Below are 12,725 nucleotides of genomic sequence, written 5' to 3'. Positions count from 1 at the left end.
TTCTTTTTTTTTTCAACTTTTATTTTAGATTCATGGTGTACATGTGCAGGTTTGACACATAGATGTACTGTGTGATATTGAGGTTTGGGATATGAATGATCCCATCACCCAGGTATTGAGTGAGCATAGTGCCCAATAGTTTTTCTACCATTACCCCTCCTCCTTCCCTCCCTTCCACCTCTGGTAGTGCCTAGCTTCTATTGTGGCCACATTTATATCCAATAATACTCAGTGTTTAGTTCCTGATGATAAATGAGAACATGGCAGTGTTTGGAAAATCTGAATATCGATATGTGTGAAAATTGGGCTTACTGTGAAGCCAACTAAATGTGGCAGCTTCTATCCTAAAACAAAAGTCGGTGTGTATGATCTATATAGTTGAGAAAGGGATCAATTAGAAAGACAATTCTTCTCCGTCAACTCAAAATTTTTCCATGTAACTATTTATACTTTTACCAATTTTGCATATATCCAGAAAATATCAATGCCATTGATTTCATCTTTTAAAATTTTACAAAAATGATGCCATTTTGTGTAGATCTTTTTGATGCTTGCTTTTTAAAAATGAATATTAGATTTTTGTGTATTATCCATGTTTGTGACTTTAAATATAGTATATTGATTTTCTACTACTCTTTAAAATATTATTGTACAAATTAACCTTTTATCCATTCATTTATTCATTCTGCTACTGATAGAAGTTAGGTATTTAGGGCTCATCCAAAAACCTTGAAGGAAAAGAATTGACAGTCATAGACAATTTGTCAACTTTGCTTCAACATGTTTATATGCTTATTTGTTGGGCCTCTATAAATTCTAAAGTTTTGCAGAAACTTTTTCTAGGGTAGGGACAAAATACCATAGGGTGGAAATAACAGTTCTGAATCTTAGAACAAGGACATAAATGAAGTAGTTGACAACCAAGGAACATGGCAGACCTGGAGCTTACTGGACTATTTTAACAGAACCAAAACATGTGTTTCAGTACACAAGTTTTCATGAACTTTTTGTTGTTTCTTAGCTCTACTGCCTGCTATATACCACTGTTTAGTATAGCAATTCTGAATATTTATTTTCTGTTAATGTATAACAGGCTCTATTCACACAAAACCTTTCAACGATGAAACTTGCTGATCTCTTTAAGCCATTCAATATGAATATAAATCCAACAAATATCCTCATTCTTTTAGATCTGCCCACAAAATAAATGGTACACATGTGTGGCTATTCATCAGAATTCACTGGGGATCTTTATGAAAATGCATACTTATATGACACAACCTTGGAAATTATCATACAGGATTTACAGGATAAAGAAATTGCATTTTTAATTTTAAAACCCTTAGATGATTCAAAAATAAGTTGAGATACAACTTCCCCAAGTGTAAAGCTTAAAATTTTAGATAGTATTCCCTAGTGGAGATGATCTGAATATTAGTCTAAAAAAGTGATAAAATTTAAAAAATAAAATGTTTTACCTTGAAATCTTTGGCCAGAATTCAGTCGATCTGCTTTAACTACTTATGTTCTAAAAATGTCTGTAGCCAAGATAGAAGCAAATACTATTGGCATCTCTGAATATCAAACTGACTTACACTTCACAGAAAAGACAAAGTGCTTCATCTGTGGAAGAGAAAACTCAAATCATTAAGTTACTTTATTCATTGTGGGTATAAAGGGTATTTTGAGGATTATTAACATCATACTTTTTGAATCCAGGCCCTTATAAAACGTTGTAATTGGTTATGTATACGCGCAACTTACGGCATTTTTGTTGTGTTTCCAGCACAGTGATGCGGTCCATGACCTCCTTCTGGATGTGATCACGTGGGTTGGAATTTTGCTGTCCCTTGTTTGTCTCCTGATTTGCATCTTCACATTTTGCTTTTTCCGCGGGCTCCAGAGTGACCGTAACACCATCCACAAGAACCTTTGCATCAGTCTCTTTGTAGCAGAGCTGCTCTTCCTGATTGGGATCAACCGAACCGACCAGCCAGTAAGAAACCTACATTGACACTAGCAAAGAAGTTTTCCACTTCCAGCTTTTCAGTATCGCCAATACTAAAAATACTTATGTTTGAAAGTGTCATTTCTTCTAGTCTTCTAAGATAGATACTAATTTTCTGGTCTTACTCAGTTTTCCATTTTTCATATTCCATTGTCATAAATAAGCAGTGGATTTTATGAATAAGGTGTATATTTCATTTTAAAATAGATTTCTGTTTTTTAGAGCAGTTATTGCTTTACAGCAAAATTGAGCAGAAGCTACAGACATTTCTCACCTATCCCTGCTCCTACACATACATAGCCTCCTTCATTATCAACATCCCCCACCAGAGCAGTACACTTGTGACAACTGATGAACCTACATAGACACGTCATTATCACCCACATTCCATAGTGTACATTGGGTTTCACGCTAGGTATTGTACATTCTCTAGGTTTGAACAAATGTATAATGGCACATAGCTATCCTTAGATTATAATTTTTTCACTGGCCTGAAAATTATCTGTGCCGCTTCTGTTTATCCCTCCTTTCCCACTAATCTCTGGTAACCACTATTTTTTTTTTTTTAATATGTCCATGGTTTTGGCTTTCCAGAATGTCATATAATTGGAATCACATAGTATGTAGCCTTTTCAGATTGGTATTTCTCTCTTTCTGTCTCTCTCTTTCTTGTCTTTATTTCTTTTGTTCCTTCCTTCCTTTCTTTCTTGCTTTCTTTCTCTTGCCTGACTTCCTTTCTTCCTTTCCTTCCTTCCCTCCCTCCCTTCTTCCCTCTTTCTTTCCTTCTTTCCTTCCTTCCTTCCCTCTTTCTCTCCTTCCTTCCTTCCTTCCTTTCCTTCTTTCTTTCTTTCTTTCTTTCTTTCTTTCTTTCTTTCTTTCCTTCTTTCCTTCTTTCCTTCTTTCCTTCCTTCCTTCCTTCCTTCCTTCCTTCCTTCCTTCCTTCCTTCCTTCCTTCCTTCCTTTCTTTTTTCTTTAGTCTCACTCTGTCACTCAGGCAGGAGTACAGTGTCATGATCTTGGCTCTCTGCAATCTCCAGCTCCCAGGCTCAAGCAATCCTCCTACCACAGCCCCTGGAGCAGCATGTGTCACCTGCCCAGCTAACTTTTTGTATTTTTAATAGAGACAGGGTTTCGCCATGTTGCTCATCCTGGTCTCAAAATCCTGGACTCACCTGATTCGCCCATCTCAGCCTCACAAAGTGCTGTGATTACAGGCATGAGGCATCACACCTGGCCATGGCTTCTCTCAAATGGTCATATATATATTTGAATTTCCTTCATGCTTTTTCGTGACTTGATAGCTTATTTATTTTTAGAGTTAAATAATATTCCATTGTCTGATGTACCACCATTGTCTGATCTACTCATTTACTGAAGAACATCTTGGCTGCTTCCCAAGATGTCAATTATGCTTTTGTCAATTATGAAGAAAGCTGCTATGAACACTTGTGTGCAGGTTTTTGTGTGGACATATGTTTTTAACTCCTTAGGATAAAACCAGGGAGCACAATTTATGTATCACATGGTAAGAGTGTATTTAGTTTTTAGAAAAACTGACAAATTGTCTTCCAAAGTTGCTGTACCATTCTGTGTTCCCATTACCAATAAATAAAATGTACATTTCCTCAAAAATTATTTCATAACTTGTCTTTCTAAGGACCTATATATTATCACTATTTTTTTCTTTTGTTTTAACCACAGAGCTCAATATTGGGGAAACCTTGGTAAAATTATTTAGAAAATGAAAAAATACATTTTTTCTAATAAATAGAGTTCTGTTTTAAAGTTTATAAGATCCTTAAAATCAGCTGATATTACATTAAAATCTGCATGTCTAAAATGAGTTTTTCCAATTCATGTATTTTGGAAAATGGTACAACCTGCAAATCGTTTTTAGTATATGTAAACTCTTCCCAAATTTTGTTTGACACTTTATATTTGCGTGACTTCTGGTCATGTCTTTAAGTGCCAACCCAGTACGTTATTGCAGCCTACATTTAGTTATATCAAGGAAAGGAGGAAGAGGAAAAGGGAAAGAAAGGAAAAAAAAATGAACAGCACTAGCCCAGTGTTAGTAAAACCAAGAAGAAAATATAAATAATAGATAATACCTTAATATATTACACAGACTTTATGCTCACTTACAATTTTTGGGAGGCAGTTTCCGTTTGCTTAAGATTTATTCACGATACAAGTTTGTTATTATGAATAAAACTGCAAATGAGCATAAAAGTTTCATTTTGTAGAAGACTTTGAGCATAATAAATAGTTTGTTCACTTAATGCTGTTTTCTAGTATGTGTCCATATGTATGGAGTACTTTACAATAAAAATGCAGTTGGATTCATGTTTGTGATTACACATTCATGATTAATGACTGTGAAGGGTACAATTATGGTGATTATATTTTTAATTGGGTATCATATACTAATGTGACAGCTTTCCCCATAAATGCATACCTATGAATAAGCAATCAAAGTACACATTTCTTTCCCCAAGAAAGTAAAGCCTTATTTAACAAAAATTAATAGTTGAAGTTCTAACTCTAAAAAGCAAGAAATGGAAAATTGTGTTATTTTCCAAGAATATATCATTTTGTTCTCTTGTTAGCTTGCGATTCAAATGCTGTGTGATTTCTTTTCATTTAGAAACCTTATTCTTATTTTTGTTTCCTGATGTTACTTATGATATAAAAAACTTTGCCAAATATTGCATATCACACAAAACTTATTTCTAACAAGTAATATAAAAAACAATGATTGATATGAAAACATGGGTAGAGTGCAGCTCAGCAAATCTTGCCTTCACTCCCCTTCCTAGCAAGGTGTCCTTTTCTGCACTCCACATAGCGTTTAGGGCCAGCTTTCTTTCTAGCTCCTCAGATGTAGGACTTCCTGTTCTATCCTTCAATGTCATGTTTGTAACCTAAAATTTGACCTGCCCTTTTGTCTTATTTCATAGGGATCATACTAATCAGTGAATCCATACTATTCTGGTAACTTCTATAAGTTTGTTGACCTTTTCTAGTAGAAGCTATAGATTTCAGTCAGGGCTTCCTTTTTTTTTTTTTTTTTTAAGATGGAATCTAGGTCTGTTGCCCAGGCTGGAGTGCTGTGGCCTGGTCTTGGCTTTCTGCAAGCTCCACCTCCCAGGTTCAAGTGGTTCTGCTGCCTCAGCCTCCCCAGTAGCTGGAATTACAAGCACCTGCCACCACACCCAGCTAATGTTTTGTATTTTTAGTAGAAATGGGGTTTCACCATGTTAGCCAGGCTTGTCTCGAACTCCTGACCTCCTGATCTGCCTTGCCTCGACCTCCCAAAGTGCTGGGATTACAGGCATGAGTCACTGCACCGGGCTAGTCAGGGCTTCCTATAAGGAAGAAGAACTGAAAGAAATGAGAATTCAGGAATCGACATGAGAGTAAGGAATTGATAGTTGCTCAGCTGAAAATTGTATAGTTTAGAAAATATACAAAAATAAGAGCTGGCTGCCTTTTTTGACCAAGGTTGTCTAAATCAATATTTAGTATGATAACAAAAATTCAGAGAAATAAAGCAGTTTGGGAACATGTAATTTTAACCAGATCCATTTTTAATCATGTTCACCATGAATTTTCCAACACCACTTTAAATCGTTTTGGGAAGAAATAAACAAACAATTACAAATAATTAATAATATCATCATGAAACAAACAATTACTAATAATATCAAATATTAAAATACTGCAATTAATTACACTATTTAATTCTCCCCTTGGTTCTAATGTTTCTCTTTCATTGACAGTTGAAGAACTTAGTATGTTAGCAAACACATGGTTATGGCCAAGAGGAAAAAATCTTAAAATCTATTTTAAAATCTTTATGCTAATCTCAGGGATAATTATTCATAGGCTTTTATTAGAATTTTTCCTAAGTATTATATTTTTTTATTCTAATGATATGCTGTCATCCATAAGCCATTATTAATGTTAAAGGCAGTTTTCAAAGATAGGTTATATTTAAGTATATTAGTTTTAATATCTGTGTTTTAAGAATCTTCCCTGGATTATTATTTTGCAGACATGTTGTTATGCAGTCTTGGTAAATATTTAATCTGGTTTTATGGCAGTTGACCAGTATTCCATGTGGTAGAGATTTGACTAAATCATTTGTTCCTTTTCCTAGATTGCCTGTGCTGTTTTCGCTGCCCTCTTACATTTTTTCTTCTTGGCCGCCTTCACCTGGATGTTTCTGGAGGGAGTGCAGCTCTATATCATGCTGGTGGAGGTTTTTGAGAGTGAACATTCACGTAGGAAATACTTTTATCTGGTTGGCTATGGGATGCCTGCCCTCATTGTGGCTGTGTCAGCTGCAGTAGACTACAGGAGTTATGGAACAGATAAAGTGTAAGTTTATTGTTTTCTTTCTTTTTAAATCTAGGTGAAATAAAAGTGTTGGATTTTCTTAGAAGCTAAAGTCTTTATATTACCTCACAGCAATAAATGAAGGAACTGGAGCAGCAAATCTGTATATGTCAGTCCATGGTAATACTTTGGTTATGATGTAAAAAGAAAAAAAAATACATTGAGTCTTACCATGATGCTGTTTTAAAACGGCATACTTTTTCCACATCTACATCAAAACCTTGGATGATTACAAAGATTTCATAATTTTATTTTTCTTCAGAAAATTAAGACGTTTGTCAAAGGAAGAACTAGCTGCATGAAAAGCTGTTTGCTAGTCTGCTAGCACAGGACAGTGTTGCCCCTGACACTAGTGTCTTCTCTACTTCCTGACAAGTCAGTTCGAGTCACTGGAAAACCTTTTATGTCATCAAGAGAAAGAGTATAAGAACAGGGTTTTCCCCCTTTTTTCTAGGTAGGCACTGAGGTAGAGTGATGAATTTTGTTTTCACCATAGCTTTAAATTGGTAAGACATATACATGGATATGTGCAGCATATTAGGATGAAGTTCAGATAAAAATATATTTTTAATCTACATATGTATAACAGTTGAGACCCCCAGAGTAAATCCAAGTTTTATTAGAAGAAGATTAGAAAGGAAACCAAGATAGATCTCTGATGAATAATCATATTTAGAACATAGCCCCAAGAGAAAAAAATAAGAGGTAAACAGACACTTAGAAAGATTACCATGAGATTCAGATTCAAGGGAAGAAAGAAGAAAGTGTCAAGATGGTGTTTCAGAACACCACCAGTGACCAGACACGGTGGTGCGTGCCTGTGAAGCTACTTAGGATGCTGAGGCAGGGGAGTCGCCTGACCCCAGGCTTTCAAGATTACAGTGAGATGTGATTATGCCACCTTATTCCAGCCTGGATAACAGAGTGAAACCTCATCTCTAAGAGGCAAAACAAAACAAGGACAAAAAACTACCAGTGGTGTTTTATGTCAAAATTGGTTTAAGTTATAAAAAGACAAAAAAACAAAAAACATTTGACCTCTGTAACAAGTCTATTTTTTTAAGAGGCGAGGTCTCTGTGTTACCTGGGCTGCTGGAACTTCTGAGCTCAAGTGATCCTTCTGCCTCAGCCTCCCAAATAGTGCAACAGCCATTTGTGCAAAGTACTGGAATAAGAAGGCAAATTGGAAGGTGTGAAGAGATAAGTCAGTAGTAAGAGTGCTATTTACACCCGAAAGTAAGTTGATTGAGAAACAGTGAAAATATTAACGTACGTGATAATCATAAAGGAAGATTTTAAAGATGAAGTCTTAAGCATATCTAGGGTAAGAAGAATCAAATTAATCAAGGAGATTTGTGGAGAGAAAATTCCTTATAGAATAGATGGGCCAAATGAAAGGGAAAAGTCCTGGGGGATAGAAAGACAGGAGACTAAACACAGGATTAGAAAAATCTTGTCTTATTACTGAAAGTGGTCTTAGAATTTGCAAAGTCCATGGCACTAATTTTACAGGTGAGAAAATCAAATACTAGATAAATTTATTGCATTGCCTGTGGTTATAGAGCTAGTGGGTAGCAGATGTGAGATAAGCCAAGTCAGGTTATTTCCAATAAACTAGGATTTGTTTGTTTGTTTGTTTGGAAATTGTAAAATGACCCCACATTTTTTAGGTAAGTGTGAAGGAAAGGTAAATTTTGAAGCAGAGGAAAATTTCCATCAAGTAAAAGATGTTGATTTCTATTGAGTGAATAGGTGAGGTCACTTAAAGAGAACAGATTTGAAAAGCTTTGGAATGAACACTATGGAAAATGTGCTAAGGAGCCAATTAGACATTAATAAAAAGATTTTCAAGCAGCAGTGAAGGCTCAGATGAGGTTAGGTAACTTCAATTTGTACAGAAGTTAATAAGCCAAATTTCATGACTTTCCACCGGCAATCAGCCGTCTGAACATGCTGGCAATAAAACAGCTTGCTTCTCAGAAGTGAGGATTCATAAAAAGGGAACAATAAGGAGAGGAGGCCAGAATTATTGGGAGCATAGTTAAAACAGCATATGTGAAATATGCTATTTTAGGCACCAAAAATACAATTAAAAGGAGACTTATTCCCATTAAGTCTTTGAGTATAGTGACAGGCTATTTAAAACCATTTGTCTAAATATATTAATAACAATTATTTTTTAATCTTACCTTTGTGAATTATAATCAAGTCTATGATTTTTCTGTTCATTCCAGTGACATTTTTGAAATAGACTAGGATTAGCACAAAAACATTATCTGAGATTGCCCCTAAAGATCTCTTAGGGGAGGGATGTTAGGTTGATATAGGTTCGTTTTTTAAAATAGTAACTTTGATATATACATATAACATAAAACTCACTAGTTTAAAGTATACACTTCAGTTGTTTTTAGGATGTTCATGGTATTATGCATTCATCGCTAAGGTCTAATTTTAGAATATTTTCATCAACACAAAGCGAAACTCCCTAGCAGTCATTTCACCTAGATCACGGGACTTTACATTTTGCTCAATGTATTTCATACCAAGAAATTGGATAATGTAGTTATTTGTGACCTTATACTATTTCAGATATTGTTAAGTAGTTCCATTTTGATCTCCTGAAGTTCTAAATCGCATTTATTTTACATTAATTTATTTCTCCTTAGGTATTTGGAAATTTTCCTGTTAACGAACTCATTCAATTTGTTTGGTTTGTGTTTTAGTCATTTATTTTGAGACAGATGTCATTTTTTGGACAGTAGAAATCTATCTTTTCTTAGAATCAATAATATGTAGTCTCTTGTGACTTTGTTAAGCTTTGGCCATCATTACTTTAATTTCCTGCACCATAACTGGAAGCTCTCATTTACTTCCATTATTATTGCGTGAGACTAGGGGCTAATTTATTTCCCAGGCAGTGATTTAAAACAAGCCTTAATAATACTTCAGTTTTGCAATTATGACTTTTTCCAACACAAAGAGAAGCAAAACAGATATAGAGGAAAGGGGGGGGGTAAATGGAAAAGAGAGAGTAAAAGATAGGGAAAATTTTATTATTTCAACTATTTCATAGGTGGACATAAAACATTTTAGTGTCTTGTTTGTACATTTTAAGTAAACTGTCCACAGAGAGCCTTCAGAATGCATGTAAAAAGTGTTTGACTTCTACTTTTTGGGAATTCATGGAATTCAACATCTATATGTGCCATTTTGCCCACTGAAGAAGAGGTATTGAAATGAGAACCAGTACTGACCCATTGGGGTTTACTTGAGAAGTTAAAGTGAACAAATTACTTCCATCAGGACTTAATCAAGACATTGCAATGAAAAATATAAGCCATTAATTTTTACTCAACTCAAAGGATTTCCGTATATAGAATTATGTATTTTGTTCCTTATCACTGAGAATGTCTTTGTCCCAGTTTCTCTTGCTGTTGTGTATTGCTTTTATTTTATTTAATATGGCATTTCCTACTCCTTACTCACCGTGTGCCTCTTTTATTCACACCTCTGCTATCTCAGGTTTGTTTGCAATGTTACCTTCCTATGAACCACATAGCCTTTTTTTAAAATATGAAAATATATAATCCACAGTCTAAAATAAAGTGAAATTAGCCAGAAATCAGAGAAATCATGTCAGCTATTTTTTTAAATTATTTTTAAGCTCAATACAATAAAATGTATATGTCTTGGCAGTCTTTTTTGCTTGTTTGTGGAACTTCATGAGTCTTAAGTGTTTATTCTTCAGTCTTGCCTACTTAGAATACATCTAGACTAAAACCACTGAGTGTCTATTACAATAATTCATATAAATTACCTTACAGTTCTAAAATTTAGATAATTATATTAATGGTAGGAGATCAAAGCAGAGATAAAATTGTTTTGTAGGTTAAATAAATGCTATTTTGATAGATACGGAGAAAACTATCATATTCCACCTGGCTGATGGATTTTCATGTTTTCTATGAAATGTTATTGGGCTACTGAATTTATTGTTATGTATAAAACACACACAAAAATTTGATTTAGAGAAGGTGCTTAGTTTGCCATCAATTTGCAGTGCTTGTAAAGAGCCATTATTTGTGTAACAAAATCTTTTTATCTGTAATGACTTTATATTCAAGAATGTTCTTAGAATAACATTTGGTTAAAATAATCAGATATTTAAAAATCCATTTAAAAAACCAATAATCTTTAAAAAAAAAACCTTCTGCTAATATACCACAGGTATAAATTGCACTGTTAATTGGCATTCATTTTCATTTACCTCTTCCTTATATCTTTCTTTGTCTCTTCGACTGTTATTTATATGGGTATTCAGTGATGCCATCAATATGAAACTGTCAGAAGATAATTATAGCAAAGGCTGGCACTGACTTAACAATAATTCAGACAGGACACATTTGGAAATTCAGTGCTAAATACTTTGGTTTTATGACCTGAAACTAATCACTTCATTTAAACTTTAATTATTGCAATATTATCAAAACATGAAAACTGAAGAGTAAATTTTTATTTAAAGAAAAATATTACATTGATATTTTATAGCATTTTTCACTCAATCTCATGTATGCAGTTGAAAAAGCAGTACCATCATGAGTGGACTGGAAGAAGAAAATAGAAGTGGGTACCAAGAGAAGGGAGAGAGGACACTGGGAAGGCGTAAAGCCCAGAGAATTGTCTAGGAGAGAAAATCTGGGCTAAAAAATTGATGAGGAGTTTCTAAATGTGTGGATGAAGTCATGAACATTTATAATCGATCAGAACATTCTTGAGTACTAGAAGAATAGCCAAGCCATTAAAAATAATTGAAATCAAATTTTACGATCTGAAAATTGTTGTAAATTATCCATTAAATTTTACATTTGTCTTCCTAGCTCACTATCTTAAGAGCATCTCTAAAAGGAGTAGTCGCTCCTCTGCTAGCTAAAAGATCCCAGATTTCCTTATTTTCACTTCGTTATCTAACCAGCATAATCATGTAGGTAGAAAAGTGATTATAATTTTTTTTTAAGTATCAGATTAGAGTATTGTTCAAGAAAGAGATTCTTTAAGGAACATTGAGCTTGATGGTATCTGAAGTTATATGCATAGATTTACTTATTTTGTTCACCGTTTCTAAGAATTTCAAACTCATAGAAAATCATATTTTCACCTAAGGAGTGTTTTTCTAAGCAATTATTATATGACGTTATAAAATGTTCTTATAATATTTAATTGATATGAAGCATCAACCTTACTGTAATATTATCACCAGATGTGTTTGACTATAGTTTGGCCAGTTCTAAAAGACTATATATTATATGTTGCTATTTATATAAAATGTCCAGAATAGGCAAATCTTTAAAGACAGAAAATATAGTGGTTGCTAAGACTGGGGAGAGTATGGATGGGTCATTGCAGGGCAGTGAGGGGTGGACAATGAAGAGTGACTTTTGGTGGGTACAGAGTTTCATTTTGGTGAAAAGAAAATATAAAATTAAATTATGGTGATTGGTTCACATTTCTTAAATATACTAAAAACCTTGGAGTTATACACTGTTAAATGATTTATGATATATAAGTTATATTGTAGTGATGAAGCTGTTTAATAATACTAAGAGCTTCATTAACATCAAGATGACTTTATATTTAGAAATATTTGATATTTTGGCTTGAGACCTGTTTTCATAATCTGTGCATTATTTACAGCATATAAATTTCTCACGTACTTATTAAGAATTTATGATTATCAATTAGTTGTTTTATAACTTATGTCTTTATTCTTTAGAGAAACATCTAATAGCCACAGAAAGTTTGGAGTCAGGTAGACTAGAATAAAATTTAGTCTCAACTACTTATCTATGTGGCTGTGGGTAGTTTACCTGAATATCACATTCTTAACTCCCACATTCATAAAGTAGGAGTTATTGTAAATACCTCGCACGAATATTCTGATGTTTGAAACTGTGTGTGTGTGTATGTATGTGTGTGTGTATACACACTTATGCATCAGAGTATTTATATACATAAAGTGTATGTATATAAGAAGTATGCATATATGTAAAGTGTCTAGCATAGATAAGTATTTATTAAATTAGAAATTTTATTATTACTGTTACTATTATTTGGCTGATACAAATGAAGAAATATAAACATGATCAGCAACATTGTTTTTAATTATAAAATAGAATGTATTAAAAAGCATCCATTTACTAGAGTAGTGATTACAAGTCTTTTTTTTCTTTTTACTTTCAGGTTCAGGGGTACATGTGAAGGTTTGTTGTATAGGTAAACTTGTGTCACAGTGGTTTCTTGTACACAGTTCTTATGATAT

The 12,725-nt window shown here is 33.7% G+C and overlaps 1 protein-coding gene across 50 annotated transcripts in view; it reads left to right on the top strand.

Annotated features, from left to right (window-relative positions):
* ADGRL3 (adhesion G protein-coupled receptor L3) overlaps nucleotides 1-12,725 on the top strand; it is an 850,050-nt gene that overhangs the window by 749,679 nt on the left and 87,646 nt on the right. For all 50 annotated transcript variants that reach the window (XM_078367177.1, XM_078367171.1, XM_078367163.1 and 47 more), the window contains 2 exons: nucleotides 1,787-1,996; nucleotides 6,171-6,391. In XM_078367177.1, coding sequence (XP_078223303.1) covers nucleotides 1,787-1,996; nucleotides 6,171-6,391 — 431 coding nt within the window. The remainder of the gene's footprint in view (nucleotides 1-1,786; nucleotides 1,997-6,170; nucleotides 6,392-12,725) is intronic.

The sequence above is a fragment of the Callithrix jacchus genome, chromosome 3, assembly GCF_049354715.1.
Source record: "Callithrix jacchus isolate 240 chromosome 3, calJac240_pri, whole genome shotgun sequence".
In the NCBI taxonomy this organism is placed as follows: domain Eukaryota; kingdom Metazoa; phylum Chordata; class Mammalia; order Primates; family Cebidae; genus Callithrix; species Callithrix jacchus.
This window is presented reverse-complemented; position numbering and strand designations above follow the sequence as displayed.